This window comes from Sapajus apella, unplaced genomic scaffold (assembly GCF_009761245.1).
Source record: "Sapajus apella isolate SASKATOON/1434 unplaced genomic scaffold, GSC_monkey_1.0 scaffold37, whole genome shotgun sequence".
Classification (NCBI taxonomy): Eukaryota; Metazoa; Chordata; class Mammalia; order Primates; family Cebidae; genus Sapajus; species Sapajus apella.
The window spans coordinates 2,676,919-2,699,671 of NW_022436977.1; the positions used below are offsets into that span (position 1 = coordinate 2,676,919).

Sequence of the window (22,753 nt, forward strand, 5' to 3'; positions counted from 1 at the left end):
GTTCCTACACCTGCTGTAATGTTCCCAGAGATCCTGGACCTCTCAGCCTCCCCTCAGGCGGAGGCCAGCCATCTGCCTGCCCCTTGGACGAATGCACACCATACACACAAGAAAGCCTTGTCTTATTTTGCTCACCCAAACATGGTGGGCATGGAGAGGGGAAGTGAGGGGGAGAAAGGAAGCACTTGAGCAGATCCAATGCCTCATTCCCAAATACTGGGACAGGGTTCAGAGTCGGCATGCAGTCAGGGAGGTGACCCTGTTAGAACTCTGGTTTCCTTTTCCCCTGAGACAAACTTCTCCTTAAGACAAAAGCTGGCACCTGCCCTTCTTTACGAAGAGAGAACTCCTCTCCCCAAAATAAGTTGTATTTTTTGCCAGAGAGTGAAAAGGGATACCTCCACTCCATTTCCATCCAGGACTGTGTATGTGGCAGACACAGAGCTGAAGGGAGACCCTACACAGTGACATTCTTGTTCAATGACTCACCAAGGGCAAAGATACAGATCGCCAACCTGAGGCCTGTGTGTGTGGGGCCCGGACCCACAGATGTCATGTACATTACCCATGCTGCACAGGTGGAGAAAATTGGTTTAACTAAGAAATGGAACTGGGGAGACGTGGTGAAATGGAAATATGAGGATCCCTGTATCTCCTCCCTTCCTCCAAAATGAACAAGACAAAAGCAAAAGCATGAGAGCGAAAAAATAGGGAGAAATGGAGCGTAGCGGGAGAGCTCCTGTTTAGGAGGCAGAGGACACTGCTGCTTCAAGCCCAGCCCACCATTAGCAAGTACCACCCACTAGCCAGAAACAGCAGCTTCCCAGTGGCAGATGGAGTCTTGCTTTGTCACTCAGGCTGGAGTGCAGTGGTGCAATCTCGGCTCAGTGCAACTTCCACCTCCTGGGTTCAAGCAATTCTCCTGCCTCAGCCTCCTAAGTAGCTGGGATTATAGGCACCCGCCACCATGTTGGCCTAATTTTTGTATGTTTAGTAGAGATGGGGTTTCCCCATGTTGGCCAGGCTAGCCTTGAACTCCTGACCTCAAGTGGTCCACCAGCCTCAGTTGCCTAAAGTGCTGGGGTTATAGGCGTGAGCCACGGGGCCCGGCCAGATTTTAAGAAAGCATTCAGCAAATGTTAGGTTGCCCACAAGGCCATGGGTTTCCAGACATGCTCGTTTCCTCCTTAATAAACTGCCTATTTAACATCTGAGGAAATGGAACCCCCGATATGATGGTGGCCATGTAGCTATTTATGTGGCCAAACCAGGATTTGCACTTGAGGCTTCTAAACCTACTGACGCCACTCTACTGTCCAATTTTTAGTTATAACAAGGTTCTCTGTGACTCACAATATATTGTTCCATAATTAAAAATATATGCCTTTTGAAAGCCTTGCTGGTGTTATTCTCTCTAACCTAAATTTCCTGCTAGGCACACTTACAGACTGAACACTTCATATCCCAGCTTGTCTAGCTAGAGGCTCTTGCCTATGAGTGCTGACTGGCTAAGATGTCTTTCCTTGGTGAACATATGATATACTGATCTCTATTCACAAGGGTTCAGACTTTGAGAGCCCAATGTTAGTACCCTAGACTGGCTACTTCCCCCAAAAATGCACTTCAGAATTGACCAGTTACCTGGATAAACAATAAAAATAATGATCCCTTAAATGACCTAAAATGTTTAGCATCAGAAGATAATTTATTTCTAAGAAGGAGGCAGTGAAATGCATAGAGCTGGGAATAGTAGGAATTGAGATTTGGATCCAGCTCTGTTGCTGAAGAGCTGAGTGACTTCAACAAAGGGACAAGCTTTCTGGGTCTCAGATCACTCCTTTGGCCTATAAGCCTCATGGCTGCACAAGGACAGAATAAGAAAACTTGAGAATGACCAGCAAATGAAGGGCTTGACATTCCTCCTCTAGATATGTGCATTATGTGTCTAAAGGTGGTCTGATGGATCTGTTTTGTTAAGTTTGGTAAGAGCAAGCGTAGTGATAGAGGGGAGACATCACCAACTCTTTTTCTGGAGGTGTCCCTGACTATCAAGGCCTGCCCTAGACCTTACACAGTTCTTAATATGGCTCCTGGAACTCAACAGAGACGGACACACACTGTACATACTTCTTGGTGCTCTGTGGTTTGGTCCTTAGGGTCTGTAGTGAGTCAAGCCTCCTTAAGAACTGCACAAACTGAGGCTCCCACGTGGGCAGCCCACCAGCCATGACCATCTAGGCCCCTGTCTGGTGTCTCCCGCTTATGCCTTCTTAACCCAGCTCCATACAGGGCACAGCAGGCTGGGGGAGTCATTCTCCATGGTACGGAAGCCATTCATTCGAGGATGGCAGGAAGTCCTGAAGGGCTGGTGGGTCACTTGGAGCACTGGCAGCCTCCCTAACTTGCCATGGAGGCTGGCGTGGCTCTGTCAGAAGCCTTCTGTGTTCTTGCAGGATGTACTGGGGGCTTCCTAGCAAGACCTGCTGACACTTTTCAGGTTGGCCCTGGCTGCCCACCTACTTTGTCCTTCATTCTGCTCCCTCCTCCCTTTACATGCGAATCCTGCCTTTTAGGTACACGAGAGGACTGGGCTTTCCTGAATTCTAACTGCTACTTCATCCAGACTGCACTTTTAGCTCTGTGTGCTGGGTCAGTGCATCATGGGAGATTCCAGCTCAATCCAGTCTCAGCCTCACAGTGGCACTGGACAGGGCTCTGAGAGAGGTCTTCCTAAGAAAAGCATAGTTCAAATCAGCCAGGGCAGCTAGAGTGACACAGCTACACCCCAGCCCTAACTCATGCGCCTTCTTACCACCAAGACATGCTCCAGGAGGTCCAAGTAGCCAAGGGTGCACTCCGTTCCGAAACGCAACGCTCTGGTTCTCACCTCGTCACTGACATCGGGGTGGAAGGATGCTTGCTGGAGAGAGAAAGGAATGTTGAAATCTTAAAATGTTGAAAAGCCAGCAGCGTTGGGCAGACCCAGACTCAGAGGCAGGAGACCTTAACTCTGGTGACCTTGAGAAACTGCCCTGACTCCCTGGACAGAAGAGGAATCTCCTCTACATCCTTCTGCCACCACCCACCTGTCCACCGCAGGCTCTCCCAGTCAGTCTGCGTGTAGACTTTGTTAGTGCCCTGGGGCCAAACGATAGAAAGAGCTGAATCCGGTGCCTTGTTCCTCCTTTTCCCACCCCACATTTTTTTGAAATGCAAAAAATTCCACATGTACAAAAACATCCAGGCAAGATTCATGATCAGTGCTTACAGCTGGAAACGTACTGACCTAGGGTCAGCCTCGCCTCTCTTCAGCAGCTTAAGGGGTCCTGAAAACACGTCTCTGCTCACAGGCTAATTAAGCCCAGCTCCCATCCCTGGGCCTGACCATGCTGCAGTCAGTGAGGTCTCTGTGACCAGGGCCCTCTAGCTCCTGGGAAACTTCAGATGGCGAGTTCCCCAGTGCCCTAGAGGCACCATAACTCATCTCATATTATACAGAAGTCGAGATACACAAACCAGTACACATGCTTAACACAGCATCTTGAGCTTTTTCCTTGTACTTATGACCTACTATTCGTGACACATCATTTCTCAAGGCATAACCATTCACAGGGTCATGAGATAAAATGCACCCAGTTAAATTTGAATTTCAGAAAATCAATGAATTTTTAGCAAGTATGGGACACCCTATTTTTTTTTTTTTTTTTTTTTTTTTGAGACGGAGTTTTGCTCTTGTTACCCAGGCTGGAGTGCAATGGCGCGATCTCGGCTCACCGCAACCTCCGCCTCCTGGGTTCAGGCAATTCTCCTGCCTCAGCCTCCTGAGTAGCTGGGATTACAGGCACGCACCACCATGCCCAGCTAATTTTTTGTATTTTTAGTAGAGACGGGGTTTCACCATGTTGACCAGGATGGTCTCGATCTGTTGACCTCGTGATCCACCCGCCTCGGCCTCCCAAAGTGCTGGGATTACAGGCTTGAGCCACTGCGCCCGGCCAGACACCCTATTTTTTATTTGTTAAAACTAGCAACCCTACCCCTTTCTTCCTTCTACAGCTTCCTTCTGGAAAGAAACTGAGGGGCTTGCAGAAACATATAAAACTACAAAGACATTGCTAATCAGAACAAATACAAATCACACATTAGGATAAGAAAAAGGTCAAGGCTGAGGGCAAAGACCAGCCTCCATGTTTTATCCACTCAAGCCTCTCTTCCTAAGAATGGGAGTGCTGAAGGGATTACCTTGGGCTCTCCCTTGATCTACCCTCAACCCCTGGACAGAGTGTGGCTAATTCTCATAGCCAGCATGTCATGTATGCGCCAGGTTTTCCTCATCTGAGGACTAGTAGGCTCAGACACAGGAGTCAAGAGCCATGGTCCCAGCCACCCACCATCACTTGTTATTCATCCTCATACCCTTGTGCCTCCAATGATGAGGCACAGGGCTCCCATCTGTTTGATGAGACACCACTGTGGGAAGACACAGGCCTGGATGCTACTCAGAGTCACTGCTAGCAGGTTATGTGCAAGCTTGTGTGTAGGGTTGTGGGAGAGGTGGAGCTGAGGTGCTTGCGTGCACTGCTGGGGGCTCTGTAAGTGGGAAGAACTCTGGGAGAACAATCTGGCACTAATTAATCTCTTATACTATTGGACCCACTCATTCTATCTCCGGGAGTTTTGCCTAAGGAAATAATCCAAAACACAGAAGAAAACCAGATATGCCCAAAGATGTTCACTGCAATAAAGTTCATGATTTTAAAACAATGTAGACAGCCTAAATATCTGACAACAGTGGGAAGATAATATTCATTAACAGAATATTTTGTAGTCATTAAAAAGTCACCAATATAGCAACACAGAAATAGCTTTATAACATTAATTATAACAGTAGACATAAAATTATATCTAATATACACATGTGCACATGAAAGTAAGTTCAGAAAGAAATACGTATGAGAATTAACTTAGGGTTTAGGTAAGTCTTTCTCTTTGCCTAAGGAACTGCAGTAATCCTTCCATTCTAAGATGAGCCCATATGTAATTTTCTGCCCCTCCGTGTATGGGCTGAGCAGGGTAGCCAGGGCGAAGGCAGAGCTGGACTAAGGCGACTTGGCCCTTCTGTTTGGCATGTAGGCTTCCATCTTGATCCACCACTCAGGTTTCCTGTCTATGCTTTATTGCAGGCACTCCCTTTCTATTTCCTTTTGCAAAGGGGTGAAGAATACAGGAGACCAAGGGAAGCAGAAATGCTAGTAAGTTTGCTAAGTCAGTCCTATCCTAACAGGAGCATCAGGGCTCAGCAGTGACTCCTGTCAATTCTGATTTTGGTGTGTGAAGCTGATATACAGGCTTCAGAGCTGTGGCTGCTATCTTGTCCTGTAAAGCCCAGTTAATGTGACCCAGCGTCACGATGACAAAGAGGAGCTAAGGACGGGCAAACAGCACCGACACTGTTCTACCTGAGACTGTTCTACCTCCCCTGAAAACAGGAGAACACATGTTAGGAGACACTCAAACATCTGAGCTGCATTCCCTTTAAAAAGACCATTTAATCATGGTTTCTTTTCCGTTCAGTTCCCCCTGATCGGGTCTGTAGCTTGGGGACAAAAGTGTGTGTCACGCATCAACCAGAGTGACCTTGAGCATTACGTCTGGGAGGCCCTGAGAGCAGAAACAGAGTGGCTGAGGAATCAGGAGAGCCGGTTTCAGTGCTGGTTCTGACAGTAAATAGCTGTGTGACCTTGGTCATGCCACTTCTCTCTCTGAGCCCATTTTATCATGTGACAAACAGAATAATTGATTAGTCTTGCCTTTCTCATCTGGGATCAAATGACAGAATATATATGACAGCCCTTCTACAATGTGAGGTGCCATGTGTGGATACCTTGATGTAAGCAGGCCTTGTCTTGCTAGGGACATACTACTCTCTGATTGACGCTGTAACCCCTTTGGCAGTTGTCACTTCTGGTAGGTGGGCTCCACTGAGCTTATCATTGTGGCCAATACTTGGAGCCTCAGGAGAGAGTCCTAACTCCCTGACCTAGCAGCCCTGGGTTCTCTGTGAAAGTGGCCCTACCTACTCCCCCAGCCCTGTCTTTTCCAACCCACCCTCTTCTCTCCACCCTCCATCACACCCAGGGATCCTGTAAATGTGGTACTGTCTCCCAGGCCAGGCTCCTGCACATACATTCTTTCATCACCCCACCCTTACCTCCTCCTCCTCCTGAGGAGCAACCAAGAAGCCATAAAAGCTGGATCTTGCAGCAGCAACTCCAGCAGAACTCACTTTACCACCAAGAACAGCTCTGTTCCCTCAGTCCCCATGCTGTAAGAGCTGGTCTGCAATTCTGGGTCAATCCCCGCCCTCACTCACCATGGCAGGGAATCATCATTGATCGCTGAGCAGAAGCCACAGTCCCTGGGGCAAGGCTGTCCCTAGAAGGGTGAAGGCCTGGGGTGGGGTGCTCGGTGGGATGCAGGGCGATGTGGGGGCTCTTACAGTTCACTTTCCTAAGAGATCACAAATAAAGCTTCTAGGCCCTGGGTTTCCACGGCTCCCTCACCAAGCACAGGCTCATGGCAGCTGCTCCAACTGTCTACCCAAAGGGGCAGAGGCACTTTTCCAAGATGTCTAGCACAGACTGCGAAAAGTAGCTCCCCAAGTTCTGCTGTGTTCCTCCAACTCACTTTCTCACCAGGGGTGGCAAACCTCTCCTAATGCACAAGGGCTGACCTATGGGGGCAGGAAAAGGTCCAGCTGAAGAGCGAACAGTTTCCATTTGGAGGAGCTGGAACAAAATGCTGCAATCCCTGTCTTCTACCCTCAGGGAGGCCTCCACCACACTCTGCAGGAAGGTTTCCTGCCTATTTAGGAAGAACTAGAAAGAAGGGGGAGGATTAGGGCCAGCAGGGCTGACTCCATCCCCTCTCAAACACAAAACTGCCTTAGAGAGTAATTTCCCACAGGCTGGTATGCCATATTCATATGCCATATTCAGCGTGCATTTTTTTTTTTTAAAGGGACAGCGTTTTGCTCTGTCACCTAGGTTGGAGCGCAGCAGCATAATTCTAGCTCACTGCAGCCTTGAACTCCCGGGCTCAAGTGATCCTCCTGCCACAGTCTTTTGAGTAGCTAGGACTACAGGTGCATACCACCACACTTGGTTATTTTTTTTTTTTAATTTTTTAAGAGATGGGATCTCAGTATGTTGCCCAAGCTGGTCTCAAATTCCAGGTCTCAAGCGATCCTCTTGCCTCAGCAACCAAAGTGTTGGGATTACAGGCATGAGCCACCACACCTGGCCCTGTGTACATTTCTTATTACAAAGTTTAAGGTTCTGAGCCCCTCCCCTTTTTCAGACTACACTAAGCAACCCAGTCATGACAGAGAATCATCTATCCATCTAAAACAACACCACAGTCTTTACCTTGCAAGCTGTCAACATATCTGACACAGCCTTCCGGCTCAGGTTGGCAGTAGCAATCACATCCTCCTGTCTGCATGAGTTCCCAGCTGCCACAGCTTTGGCTGTTGCCATGGTGATGCCTTTCGTCATCCTTATGGATTCTTCAGGTGATGATGTCTTTTCAGGTACGTCTTTTGACTGGAATACCTGGAAGTCAGAAACAGAGAGGTGAAAAAAATCAAAAAGGAAAAGAGAAAAATAATGTATTCTTCTCCAACCAGGCTGTAGCTAGCTTGTGTCTGAAAACTGAGCCAGTGACTGGAAGAAACTGTCATGTGGCAGGAAATTAGAAATTTAATTTGAGTACAGTAATTCGGTTTTTGTTTTCAAGGTTTTCATGGACAAACCTCTTACACCTACACTGGGCACTCGCAGGAACAATACGGTGAGGGAGACATATCTAGAGCGTTATACCTGCTAGTCTGTAGAAGCTGACACCAATATTTACACACTACCCATCCTGTGAAAGGTTGTTGTATGGCTTCATAGTTTTCTTCCCTCGTCCCTGCTGGTGCTTTGGTAGTTTCCAGAAACTCTCAGTCCCGTGCTGGTTTCAGGGCAGGACTGACCTGGCTGTATCATTCAGGACGCACCTCTCTCTCTCTCAGGGGGTGTGAGGTTGGGGGAAATGAAGCATCACTTCCTTCTATTCTTAGCCTGTCTTATAAATATAACTGCATAATTGTGCAGAGGTGTTCATGTCGAGTGCGCCATGGTGACACTGTGAATTATTTATCAACCCATCCACCCACCCCCTTTAAAGAAGCTGAAATAAATTAACCATGGTAAGTCAATATCCCATTTCTGCTTCATGCCCTCATCTGTTCTGGCTCTCTAACATGAGCAACTGGTACCCTGGGTGTGTGCCAAATGTGTATCTGTCCCTACATGAGGACCCCTAGCCCAGGTGGGGCTGCTCTGTCTTTAGCCCTAGGCAACCATGTTTCAGCAGGGAAGGCTTCCCTGAGGAAGAAGGGCGGGTCCAGTCAGCATCCCATGGAATGCCAACCAGGGTCAAACATCACTGCTCCCTGAAAATGGGTAGCTGCAATTAAGCAGTCTGGGACCCCAAATCCCTCCTTCACCCTTGAATGCTAGAGTGGAATGAGGGCCACATGTAGAGTCCTTCACAATGTGGCCCTCATGGCATATACTTCATGGAAACCCACAATCTGGGTGAATTGTATTCAGCCAGAATAAAATTCAGTGAACTCCGCTCACAGCAGCCTCGACCTCCTGGGCTCAAGTGATTCTTCCACCTCCGCCTCCTGCGTAGCTGGGACTACAGGTTCATGCCACCACACTGAGCTAACTTTTAAATTTTTTGTAGAGATGTGGTTTCCCTATGTTGCCCAGGCTGGGCTCAAACTCGTGGGCTCAAGCAATCCTCCTGCCTCAGCTTCCCAAAGAACTGGGATTATAGGCATGAGCAGCCACGCTTCTGGGTGAATTTTAAATCACATGGGTATCATGTGTCTGTAGTTTCCCAGGATGGCTCCGGATTTCAAGTCTCTTTGATCACTACAGTTAGACCCACTTATGCATGTCAGAAGCTGTGTTCACAGGGGTGCTTGTGTCACCCCACCCCAGCTTCAGGAGGCTCGGCACAGAGCGAAGGACTCCATTTGTTTGGGAGAAAGTGAGAGAAGAAAACAAGAGTTTCTTCCTGGTAATCCAGAGAATTCTTCTGAATCGTATCCAAGACCATCAACACAGTACCTCTGTGAGTCTAAAAATCTACAGTGTTACTGAGCTTGGGGTGCTCCCAATGCAGATATGGCTTAGATTATAACACCCACGGCCTTTCGAATACCTGGAAAGTCTTCCCAAGAAAGACGGGTGCAAACAGCCCCAGACTGTGAAGACTATAATAAATACCTAACTCTTTAATGTTTAAACACAAATGAACACCTATAAGCATCCAGAAAAACATAACCTCACCAACTGAACTAAATAAGGTACCAAGGACTAATCCTGGGGATATGTGGCCTTTCAGACAAAGAATTCAAAAGAGCTGTGTTGAGAAAACTCAAATTTGAGACAACACAAGGAGGGAATCAGAATCCTATCAGATAAATTTACCAAAGAGATTGCAATAATTAAAAAGAAACAAGCAGATATTCTGGAGCTGAAAATGCAATTAACACTAAAAAATGCATGAGTCTTTTAATGGCAGAACCGATCACGGAGAAGAAATAATCAGTGAGCTTGAAGACAAGCTATTTGAAAACATAGTCAGAGGAGACAAAAGAATAAGAAACAATGAAGCTTGCCTACAGAATCTAGAAAATAGCTTCAAAAGGACAAATGAAAGAGTTACTGGCCTTAAAAAGGAGGTGGAAAAAGAGATAGGGGTAGAGAGTTTATTCAAAGAGAGCTTCCCAAACCTAGAGAAAGACCCCAATATCCAAGTACAAGAAGATTATAGAAGACCAAGCAGATCTAACCCAAAGAAGACCACCTCAAGGAGTTTAATAATCAAACTCCCAAAAGTCAAAGATAAAGAAAGGATCCCAAGAGCAGCCAGCGAAAAGAAACACAAAACGTACAATGGAGCTCCAATGCACTTAGCAGCAGACTTCTCAGTGGAAGCCTTACAGGGCAGGAGAGAGTGGCATGACGTATTTAAAGTGCTGAAGGAAAATAAAAACATTTATTCTAGAAGAGTACAGCTGATGAAAACAGACAAATAGGAGCGTATCAAGTTAAAAGACTTCTGCACAGCAAAGGAAACAACCCACAGAATGGGGGAAAATATTTGTAAACTACCTATCTGACAAGGGGTTAATAACTAGCCTCTGTAAGGAGCTCAAAAAATTCTACAGGAAAAAACTAATCATATGATCAAAAGACTGGCAAAAGCTCTCAATAGACATTTCTCAAAAGAAGACATACAAATGGCAAACAGGTACGTGAAAAGGGGCTTGACATCACTGATCACTAGAGAAATGCAAATCAAAACTACAATGTGGCATCATTTCACCCCAGTTAAAATAGCTTATATCCAAAAGATAGGCAATAACAAATGCTGGCGAGCGTGTGGGGAAAAGGGAACCGCTGTACACTATGGGTGGGAACGTAAGTTAGTACAACCACTATGGAGAACAATTTGGAGATTCCCCAAAAAACTAAAAACAGAGCTACTTTATGATACAGCAATCCTACTCTTAGGTATATACCCAAAACAAAGGAAATCAGTATATTAAAGAGATATCTGCGCTCCCATGTTTACTGCAGCACTATTCACAATAGCCAAAATTTTATATATATATATATACACACACACATACATGCTTATATAATATATATAATATAGAATAAACTGTAATAAACATGGGAGTGCAGATATCTCTTCAATATTATATATGTGTGTGTGTGTTTACCATTGTATACATGTATCCATTCATCTGTTGATGGACACTTAGGTTGCTTCCAAATCTTGGCTACTGTGGTACATGAACACAATGGAGTACTATTCAGTCATTAAAAAAAAAAAATGAGATACTATCATTTGCAAGAACATGGATGGAACTGGAGGTCATTAAGTGAAGTAAGCCAAGCACTTTGCATGTTCTCACTTACTTGTGACAGCAAAACTAAAATAATTGAACTCATGGAGATAGAGGGTAAAAGGATGGTTGCCAGAAGCTTCGAAAGGTCGTAGGGAGGTGGGAGTTGGGAGTGGGGAAGTGGGGAGGGATAATGGGTACAAAAAATAGAAAGAATGAATGAGAACTAGTATTTGATAGCATACAGGGTGACTACAGTAAAACAAAAAATTTAACTGTACATTAAAAAAATAACTAAAAGAGTGTAACTGGATTGTAACACAAAGGATAAACACTGGAGATGATGGATACCCCAATTATTCTGATGTGATTACTTTGCCTTGCCATGCCTGTATTAAAATATCTCAGGTAACCCATACATATATACACCTACTATGTACCCACAAAAATTAAAAATAAACAAAAACCTATAAAAAAGCTGTGTCCAGATTTTGGTAGGAAACACCCAGCCTGTGCAGCCAGGCAAGTGCGAGGCAGTGGTACTTGAAGCATCACCAGCTTTTAAGTTACTCCTGCATTTTTCAGTCCTCCTTTAAAGCATCAACTGAGCACGACATCAATCAAGGCTAGATTCATTAAAGATATGACAAGAAAACCCAAGTTTCTGTCACCAAAACCCTGTGAAATTGCTCTACGATTGTTTCTAGTGCTCTTAGATTGCCTTTGCAGGTGACCCTTTAAAGGTGCAGAACAATTGGCAGGAAAGGTAGGTGTCTCTCTTCCCCCAAAAAGTTGAATCTGTGATCAAACCTCCTATCAAAAAGAAATCTGTTAGAAGCTACTCATTTTCAGCATATTTCTATTTGTGGGGATTAGAATGAGCCAATCCGCAACCACTGTGGGATCACAGGATGGCAGATATCATCTACATCGTAATAACTCCAGAATGTCCTCAACTCTGCAATGCTGGAACAAGTGAGAAAAAAACAGGGTCAATTCTCTCAGGTCAGAGGACCCCAACAGAAGGAAGCTGGATTTTCAAGGGAAGTGTCTCAGGTAATGGCATTCAGGCTTTTCCAATAGCAAACCTCAGACTTCCAATTCCGCATGTGTCCGGATACCCACAGCAACATGCATCAAGAGAGGCTATGCACTGTAGACAGGGTTTATGCTCAAGGTAAGTGCAGCCATATTGACGGAATCACTTTTGCCAGGAATTTTTTTACAATGCTTTTTTTTTTTTTTTTTTTTTTTTTTTGAGGCAGAATCTCACCCTCTCTGTTCCCTAGGCTGGAATGCAGTGGTTCAATCTCTGACCACTGCAATCTCCACCTCCTGGGTTCAAGTGATTTTCCTGCCTCAGCCTCCTGAGTAGCTGGGATTACAGGCAGGCGCCATCATGCCTGGCTAATTTTTGTATTTTTAGTAGAGATGAGATTTCACCATGTTGGCCAGGATGGTCTCGATCTCCTAACTTCATGATCCACCCACCTGGTCCTCCCAAAGTGCTGGGATTACAGGTGTGCGCCACTGTGCCAGGCCAATGCTTTGATCTTGTGTTATAATTTTAGTGGAATTAAACCTGAATAGTCCTAAGTGATATATTTCAATTAACTTCTTGATTACAATTACAAATTAATCCCAGCCAAACTTAGCGACACATGGGGTCTCAATTATATAAAGTTACCAGCAGGCAGGTGACAGGGCATTCTCAGTTCAGGTGTTTTAGGTAAAACCTCATTATATAAAAAACCTCAAATGAGCCCTCAGTGGGGTCAGCTGTGGGACTCTGGTACCCGAGGTAACTGATGGCTCCTTACCGTGAGCTCCTGTTTTATGCATTCAATTGTGGCCTCAAGTGCCCTGGTGCCCCGGGTGGCCTCATCCTCCACTGCCTTTACAGTCTTGAGGAGGGAGGTGACATTGGTCACCATCACCTGCATGGGAAAAGAGAATGATTCAGATAGTGCAGTGTTTCAGGCCCAGCCCTACTCCTTTTACTTCTGGATCACATGCTATCAACAAGGACACCTCTCCTTCTTTTAAGTGAGAAGAGAACTCAGGTGCTTGTCCCCAGCAGGAGCCCCACTCTACCTTGGCGGCCCCCTTTAGCTGGTACATGGAAGGGTCGTCGGCTGGCTTGCTGGCAGCTCCCTTGGTAGCACTGATGAGATCGGAGAGGGCCTTGGCCACGTCTTTGATGGCATTGATCAACACAACCTGAAAGAGAGCACAGAGCCCAGGTGAGCAGGCGCCAAGATGTCAGCTGCGAGCTTTGCCAAGGCATGCAGCCTGAGGGCAGGCTGGGGCACAGGGCGTGAGAGAAAGACAGTCTGAAGTCTGCAGCATGGCAGACCTCCTGGGAAGCCACCCTTGGCAATTCTGATGCGGGACTCAGGACTTCGAAAAGCTGCTCAGGGGAGGCTGAAGCTGAGCCAGAAGGGAGAAGTCAGGTGCAAATGTGCAGCTTATGTAAAACCTCCTAGCCAGCAACTTGGCGGATGAACTGCTTCTGCCAGCACGAAGGCAGCTAAGCCAACACAGGACAGGCAACACCACTTACCCCTAACTAGCACCCCAAAACTGAGTAAAAATCCCCACCTGACCCCAGCCCTCAAGGCCCTACAGCAGCCCTGCCCACCTCTCTGGCTCTGAGGGTGCTCTACTATAGGCATCCGGGTTGGCCTGTCTAATCTGTGGGAAATCTCAACTCATTCCTGTTTGGGGCCTTTGCTCGCTGTTCTAACTGGAACTCAGCTCCTTCCATCACTTGCGCCTCAGCTCAAACGTGATGTCCTCAGAGGCCTTTCCTGACCTCTCAGCTACAAACCCACTCCTGCAGTTGCTGAAGCTGTCAAGCTGCTGTTTTATTTACAGCACTTATCAGTAGGAGGGATTATTTTATCATTTATTCACTTATATATCATCTGTCTTCTCCATCAACTTGAATGCAAGCTCCAGGAGGCCTGGCCTGGAGCATTGTTTCACACATGGAACAGGGACCAGCACCCAGCAGGTACTCAGTAAATACTTGTGGAATGAATGAAGATGCAGGTGTGTTTCCACATAAACCTGGATGTGATGCATCATCGGTGTTTGCTTTTCTAACGTCACAGAGACCACAGACCATCTCTTCAAACTGCCAGATTTAGAGTCAAAAGTAACAGCCTAGATGGGAATCACACAATACTGGGCATTGCACTGAAGTGTTCCCAGTCCAGTAGCTACTGTTTCTATACTAATAAAAACAATTTCCCTTTACTGAGGGCAGTGTTCAGGTGCCGAGCCAGGCACTCCACACACCATTATCTCATTTACTCCTCACCACTGCCTTTTCGAGTGGCAACCACAATCCTTATGTCCACACTACCAGAGCCAGGAGCTGCAGAGTTGGGATTCAGAGTCTGGTGAGCATGAAAGCCACTGTCTTAACCTCCACACTGTACCATGGTGTGGGCGTGGCTCCGGCTCCTCATCCACAGTGGAATTAGCATGCCAGCCCCATATACCTCATTAAATTGCTTTGAAGATAAAGTGGGATCTCAGACGTGAACACGTATTAAGACTCTGCAGGCCCAGACAGCCGCCAGCACAGCACTGCCGCGATTGTCCAGCCTCCTGCCCTCTTCAGTCCTCCCCATTCCCATCTGTGCCTTCTCACCCACTGGAGTCAGGAAAGCCCAGTCAACCTTCTGAACCCTCAGGGCAGGATGGGTCTGTGATGAAGTACATGAGGAACATGTGACCCATATGAACCTCACACTGATTCCGAAATCACAGTGGGGAAGGAGAAGCAGCACGAGGACATAGAGGCACAGCAAGCAAGGGTTTCCTGCCAATATCCAGCCTCCAGGATACACTGTCCCATATCAGTCACTTGACAGCTCACTGACCAGTGGGGACATTCTTCTGAAGGGATTTTCTTTTGAGATGGAGTCTCACTCTGTTACCTAGGCTGGAGTGCAGTGGCACAATATCCACTCAGTGCAACCTCCGCCTCCTCGGTTCAAGCGATTCTCCTGCCTCAACCTCCTGAGTAGCTGAGATTACAGGTGCCTGACACCACGCCCAGCTAATTGTTTGTATTTTTAGTAGAGAAGGGGTTTCGCTATGTTGGCCAGGCTGGTCTTGAACTCCTGACCTCCTGATCTGTCTACCTTGGCCTCCCAAAGTGCTGGGATTAAAGGCGTAAGTCACCGCCCCTGGCCAGGGATTCTTTTTAAATTAGGCAGACCTCATTAGAAGTTAGTGCTTCAGGATATTCAGACAATTAAAGAGTTAACATCCTAATAGCAATAGCCAAAAGAAATAGCCCAATTAAAAAATGGGCAAAGGACCTGAATAGACATTTCTCCGGAAAAAAGACATGCAAATAGCCAACAGGTGTTTGAAAAGAAACTCAAGGTCACTAGTCATCAGGGAAATGCAAATCAAAACCACGGTGAGAGGACCCTAAAGGGGGAAAAAAAAGGACAAGTGTTGGCAAGGATGTAGAGAAACTGGAACTCTTACACACTATTGGTGGGAATACAAAATAGTGCAGCCATTATGGAAAACAGCATGGAGGTTCCTAAAAAAACATAAAAGTGAATTGACCTGCCATAAGACCCAACAATCCCTTCTTCTGGGTATTCAGTGAAAAGAACTGAAATTAGGATCTCAGTGAGGTATCAGCACTGTCATGCTCACAGCAGCACTGTTGTCAATAGCCAAAATGTGGAAACAAACTGAATGTCCATCAGCAGATGAAGGGATAGAGAAAATGCAGTCAATACATACCATGGACTATTAGTTATGGGACTATCATTATTTAATGGAATATTTATTTTCTCCAAAAAAAGAAGGTGATCCTGCCATTTGCAATTACATAGATAAACCTTGAGGACATTATGCTGAGTGAAATAGGTCAGTCACAGAAGGACAAATATTGTTTGATTCCACTTATAGGACGTATCGGAAATAAACTCAGAAGCAGAGCAGAAAGGGGCATGGTGGGAGAAACAGGGGGTTCCTTGGGGGTTCCTCATGAGTATCAAGTTTCAGGTATGTAAAATGAGTAAGTCTTAAAAATCCGCTGTCCAACATTGTGTCTATAGTATATAATACTATACCGCACACCAAAAATATGGTAAGAAGGTAGATACATTAAATTTTCTTACCATAATAAAATAATACAAACAAAAGTCGGGGAAGCCAGGCACAGTGGCTCACACCTATAATCCCAGCACTTTGGGCAGCCGAGGCGGGTTGATCACCTGAGATCAGGAGTTCATGACCAGCCTGGCCAACATGGTGAAACCCTGTCTCTACTAAAAATAAAAAAAATATTAGCCAGGTGTGGTGGCACGTGCCTGCAATCCCAGATACTTGAGAGGCTGAGGCATGAGAATTGCTTGAACTCAGGAGGTGGAGGTTGCAGTGAGCTGAGATTGTATCACTGCACTCTAGCCTGGGCAACAGAACAAGACTCTGTCACAAAAAAAAGAAAAAGAAAGAAAAAAGAAAAAGAAAGAAAGAAAAGAAAAGAAAGGAGACAAGAAAAGAAAGGAAGGAAGGAAGGAAGGAAAAAGAAAAGTGAGGAGAACAGGGAAATGGAAAGGTGAATGCTGACAATCACTGACGCTGAGTGGTGGTATGTAGGAATTCGTTTTAAAATTCTACTTTTGCGTATGATGAAATTATAATAAAATTTCTTTTAAAGAAAAAAATAAAAGATTCTACAGCAACTGAATACATTTCTCTGTGTTAAATGACTTAAGTCCTCTCTGGCCTCCCTTCTGCTAAAGTTGAGTCAGGCTAGGCAAGTATGCTTCTGCAGCGTGGCTCCAGCTCCTGGGATATGCCGTCAAGCTGTCCTTTCCTTCATGGGGGTAAAAACAATACTACAGGCAGAGATTTTTGCAAACCCTTAGAATTCCAAAAGGCAGCCCGTGTGAACTCTGGTGTTATCAGAAATTCAACAGAAAGGATGAAATGGTAGCATAAGGATTGTTTTCTCTGGGAGCTCTGCTACACTCATGGATGTCAGCAGTTAGGGTCATGCCGTGAGGAAACAAGTTGATGGCCTCAAGTGAAGCAGCACAGTCACTGCAACCCCTGGGGACACTGAATGGCAGGGGGTTTCTAACTAGTTTTGTCCAAACAGACTAGTTTACTGAGCATGGTTTAAGCAGTGAAAACTGGAGTGCCTGGCATTTGACGGTTCTGGGAATAGAGAGAACAGAGGTTTCGCTCTTTTTTTTTTAGATTTTGCACTCTGGGAACAGACATCCATTTATTAATGACTTTTGTTGGCCATTAGTTAAACGATAGGTGAACACATACTTGTTCAGTAGCCAGTAGCCACTATGTGCCAGGAGCTGTGCTGGGTGTGCGGGTTTCAAAGATGGGCAAACCGTGGTGACTGTCCCTGAGGAGCAATGGTCTGGGAAGGGAGACCAAGGAACAGACAGGTAATCTCAATGGAATTGCCAAATATCAGAAGCAGGGGTCACAGAAGCACAGAGTCCTTCCCTAGCCTTCCAGTCCTCACTCTTCCTTGAAAACCCAAGTTCTCACCTGGGCCATCTACAGGTGCTGAGTACATTTCCTCACCCCCATCGGGCTGCTGCCCCACCACTCCACACATGCAGCTGGCGACACCAACGTCCTCGATGGCACCCAATGGCTATTGAAACGGGCCAATAACCAGTTCCCAGACTTCCCTCTTTCTTGACTCTGTCTCTGATGGGTGGAAACACTGCATCCTGGCAACATGACACCCACGGCTTTCCTCCCTGCAGCTGCTGCTGCTTCTTCTCAGTCTCCTCCGCCACTTGTGTGGTAACGAGGTCCTAAATGCTGGATTCCTCTGGGCTCTGCCCTGACCCCCTGGCTTTTCCTCTTGTGTGCTTGCAGTCGCTATCTCTATGGCTACAGTCCCTGAACCCACAGCTCTGTGCCTGGGCAGGCTCACGTGCACTCGCTAGTTCTACCAGCGTGTGGCTCTGGCACGTCCATCACCTCCATCTCCCTGCCCACACCAGCTCTCCCTCCAGGGAGCTCCCCTGCCCTGCTCTGGCTGCACAAGGAGCCGCCTCTGACTCCTCCCCCTCCCTCAGGCTCCCGTGCTCCAGCCTTCACCAGGCCAGCCCAAGCCTTCCCTCTAGACTCCTCTCAAATTCCTCAGCTGGTCTCCATCGCCATGGCCGCCACCACAGTCTGTGCCCCCATCTCACTTGGATGACTGCCTCCTACTGGTTCTTCCAACTGGGCACACTCACACACACATTCTCTACTTCAAAAGTTCCTGTTCTGCCTCAGGCCTCTTCTGAGGCCTGGTGTGCAGCATTCATGGCAATGCCAGGAGGACACATTCCCCAGGCCCTGCTGGTACCTGGGTCTCGGGGTCGTCGGAGCCCAGGCTGGCGGCCCCCAGCTTGACCACCTCTGCGAGCTGGGTGATGGTGGCTGCCGAGGACTGGGCCGCCTGGGCCAGCTTGTCAGGAGTGGATGCAGCTCCTGACACAAGCAGTTTCGTGTCTTCCACCAAGGCCTTGGCTGTCTTCAGAATGTTCTCCCTGGGAGAGCCAGGAGGGCAGGGGAGAGGGGGAGAGACAGGGGGCAAAGCTTGATTACTTCAGGAAGAAAAGAAATCCCTCACAGGGGCTTTTGTTAAAGGGCTTTGAGGAAGAGAAGGGCTGGGTTATACTTCCCCTTACCAAGGGACTCTCATCTTGCACAAACGCAAAACCGGGGGCTGGGGGGAGAAGAAAGTCACCTGGTATTCACTCACACAGCCCACTGACGTGAAAACTTCAGTGACAGAGTCAGGCCCACCAACCTGGCTCCCTTCCCAAGCCCTAGAGTTCAATGAAAGGTCAGCTTCTTTTCTATGGCTCCCACTGCCCCTCAGAATACTTCATAGCTCCAGTGACTGTGAGGACACTTGGGCTAAAGCACCTTGTCCAGGATCAAAGGCTGTGTTTGGGAAGGGACAGCAGAGCTCTGGGACCCTCCTCCCTAGCCCAGCCCTTAGCTTGCAGAGGAGAAGAAAGGTGTAAAACATGTGGTGAGGTTTCAGGAGTCCCTGAAGATAGACAGAGAAGCAAATAGAGAGGGTCGGTGCAAGCTCAGCAGAGACAGAGGGTTTGAGCCCCAATTCCCAAAACAGGGCTTAAGTGCAATATGCCCACGCCCCGCCACTCCCAATCCTGCTACAGTTGGCCAGCAGTTCAAGGAATAGCCCTCTGTCTCAGAAGGTGGCAGGTCTTAAAGCTGTCCTTTGCTAGAGAGGTTGGATTTAAGGCTATCAAAGGCAAAGCTCGAACGTGACGCTGTGTTTACGGTTGGCAAAAGGGGCTGATTCTGATTACATGGTTCACTTTCCCTGCTTGTGCATCTTGTTGAAATCAAAACAGGTAACAGCGTTTCTGGCTCCCAGGTGGCGTCTCCAAGTCAATCATGAGTTTCAGGGGCAGGCCTGCCTGAACCTCTCCATGTTCAGGACCCCCATGTACCTGTGGTCTGCGAAGGTCTCACTGTTCTCTGCATTCAGTGTCCCCGCTGTTGCAAACATAATGGTGGTGTCCAGGTCAGCAATGATCCCCGACACAGCAGTGGCGGCTGTGATGCATGCTTGGGTTCCCTTGTTCCCAGCCTGGAGAGCCCAGAGCACCAAGGAGACCTGTAGACAGAAAGAGAATGTGGAGGGCGCTGGGAAATGGAGAGGACAGGACCTAAAAGCAGATTCTGAAAACACTGAACTCTCTCCTAGGAGCTGATGTAGCTTAGGGGTTAACAGGACACGTCCGAAGTCAACATCTCAGTCCGAAAACCAGCTTTGCCATTTACAGGCCACGTGACCTTCTTTACCTCTCCAAACCTCAATTTCCTCATCTGTAAAATGGGGCCATTATTTCTGGCCTAACAAGATTGTTGAGAGGATTAAGTAGGAAAAAAAAATCTGTAAAGTGTCTGGCAAGGCATTTGGCATAGAGTAAGTGCTCAGTAGAGGGCAGATGCTGCTATTTATTCAATTACTACTATGTTTCTGAAACCACACAATGGGATAAAGGATTAGGCTCCTGTGAAAGGTGTGGAGATTACATCCCCTTTTATTAGTTTTTCAGTAGGAACAGACCACTGCCAACACTCATCCCTCACTTGCTGGAATGGAAATTCTACAGCATGGAGCTCAGAAGGGCTGGAGTCTACAGGGGATCTGTACATGTGACCTCTCCACTTCTAACCCTTCGAGCTGTCGCCCACCCCCAATCCATCATTTCAGTGCCCCGAGGGTCCAGCAAGTTCACTCTAGTTGTCTTCCATGTCAGAAATCCTGTGCTGTCACCCCTCACCTGTCACGTACATCTTCACTGCCTCGAGGTATTTTCCTATGACATAAACCTGACCACACTAACACCCTGCTTCCCAGTCTCCCCTGGCTGAGCTCCCTTTCTGGTCACGTGTCTGCTTCACCTGGCTCTCACCACACCCGCCAGCTCCTGACTTCCCCAACACTCCCACCTCTGCACCCTGGGTCTGTGCTCTGCCTGCAATGCCTCCCCCTTTCCCCCAGCCACTGAACTACTTGCCTTGCAAGATGCCAAACTGAAGGAAGAAGGAAAAGCCACCAAGCACAGATGCATCATCCTGTGCCTCACACAGCTCAAAACAGCTGAGCCCTGGACACCCCCCCACCTGCTGTCCTCTTACAGAGAGAGCCCTGCCTCCCGGGATTCCACAGCACACTGCTCTTGCCCTGAGGAGGGCCACTGCATGTGTAAATCGCATGTGTCAGGCTAGTGGCTGGAGGCTCTTTGAGGCCAGGAGCCCTTGTATTAATGTCTATGCACACACACCCATCACCCTTGACTATGACTGACCCAGGGAAGAATCTGACAACATTGTGTACGTGTTTCTCAAAACATGTAGACCAGGGCGGGGGAGTCATTCTGTCAGCAACGGGCACAGAGTATGAGATACTGTGTCGCCTGTGCTGCTTAGATCTCAGCAGAGGCTGTGGACACAGTCTGGCAGGAAAGGCACAGGGACCATTTGCACCTACCACATTCCACAACCAGCCCACATGGAAGTGTTTCTCTTCCTCATCTGCCTGACTTTCTTTTAAATGCTACCAGGTCTTACCAGGAAAAGACAAGTCACACTGGTATAGATCTGGCCTGGAAATGAGGTATCCAGGTTCTGGAAAGCCCCTCAGAGGATATCACTGGAAGCCTTCAGGGGTGTGTATGTGCGTGGGAGACACATTCTTAGCCTGGGTGAAAGAGAGTCCAGAGATAGCATCCCACCCTCTGAGAAAGGTGTGCAAGTCAGCAGGTGTTTATTGAGTATCTGCTACTCCGCAGGGGCTGAGGACACAAAGGCAGGTAAGTCATGACTGTGTGTAGGTGCACTGTACACACCATCAAGGCATATAACAAGCCACAAACCATAGAGGGCAGGATGCGCAGCAAGAAACAGTCCAAAGGCCAGTTGCTAAGAACTAGCCACCTCCTTCCCTTTGGTGATCCCTCCCAGCTGTCCTAAATCCAGGACCCACAGCTGGGAGAGGTAGCAGGGCCAAGGCCAGCACAGGAAGACCATGCTGCTTGGCCACGGTCTTCCTGCAAACACTATGCAGCTTGGACCCCTCTCCTCTCTCCCTGGTGCTCTTGCTACAAGGCCTTTTATGGGGGAACTTGGCAAGAACAACTTCAGTAACAAGAAAAGACTTTGAAAGGGAGGCAAATGCCTTCCTCCAGCTGAGAGATTTATTTCGTCTGTGGAGTCCCAGGAGGCTGGACAGCCCTGTGGGTTACCGGAGAAGGCCAGACTGTGGCTTGGCCTCGGGGAGGGCCACGGACAGAGCAGCCTCTGTGGCAGCAGCTTCCAGTTGAGGGTTCCCCCTACCCGCCCCTCAAGTCTGTTGCCAAGTTTCTAAACAGGACAGAGCTCTATGTCCTATGAACCAGAGTGAAGGGAAGGGGAAAAGCCACCAAGCCTGGATGCTTTATCCTATACCTCAGACAGCCTGCAAAACAGTGACCTGAAAAACGATTCCCAGATGAAAAGCAAAGCAAAACACTCCAATACTGGGGGAGAACAAAAGAGCTACTTGAGAATGAGGAAGCATTCCGAGTGGGGCATGGATAACTGGGAGAAGCTGCCTGGGGGAAAGAAGTTTGGAGGAAAGTTTGGAGAAAACAGTAGCTAGATTTATTAAATGTTTAGCTGTGTCTGGCACTGTACCAGGCACTTTTACACCTATCACCGTATTAAATCTCTGCAGTTCTATGAGTCAGATATATATTTTTATCTTCATTTTACAGATGAGGAAATCAGAGTGTGGAAAGGTGAAGTACCTTTGCTAAGATCTTAGAGCCTTGTTCACTACCCCATGGGAATCTACCTACAAACAACTGTCTTTAGAGTCAGAAAACCCAGTGCAAGTTTCTGCTTCCTCACAAAGGTACACCATTGCCCCATGTGGCTTAACCCTCCCCCACTTCACCGTCTCATCTGTAAATTAAAGAGGTCACAACAAAGGGCTTTTCATTCCTCCTGACTCAGCCCTCAGCATTTAGGAGCCTCCTTGAGAAGGAAGATGATGTCAACAAGGGTTGCAGGAAAGGGCTCCGGCTCCAGGCCTCCCCTGACCAGGGGCTCCTGGCTGCTGATGAGGACTTTAATACAATCTGCCCTCGGGACAGACCTACAAGAAGGGGGAGTGCCTCTAAGTCCTCAGATTCTCTGGGCCTAGGAGCACCCCAGCTCCCTGATATGCCCCATTCTTGA

At 47.5% G+C, this 22,753-nt stretch overlaps 1 protein-coding gene across 9 annotated transcripts in view; it reads right to left on the reverse strand.

Moving 5' to 3' along the window:
* TLN2 (talin 2) overlaps positions 1 to 22,753 on the reverse strand; it is a 458,983-nt gene that overhangs the window by 31,590 nt on the left and 404,640 nt on the right. For all 9 annotated transcript variants that reach the window (XM_032297261.1, XM_032297255.1, XM_032297258.1 and 6 more), the window contains 6 exons: positions 19,474 to 19,640; positions 18,351 to 18,534; positions 13,070 to 13,195; positions 12,796 to 12,912; positions 7,428 to 7,613; positions 2,813 to 2,920 (listed from right to left, as the gene is read on the reverse strand). In XM_032297261.1, the coding sequence (XP_032153152.1) occupies positions 2,813 to 2,920; positions 7,428 to 7,613; positions 12,796 to 12,912; positions 13,070 to 13,195; positions 18,351 to 18,534; positions 19,474 to 19,640 (888 nt within the window). The remainder of the gene's footprint in view (positions 1 to 2,812; positions 2,921 to 7,427; positions 7,614 to 12,795; positions 12,913 to 13,069; positions 13,196 to 18,350; positions 18,535 to 19,473; positions 19,641 to 22,753) is intronic.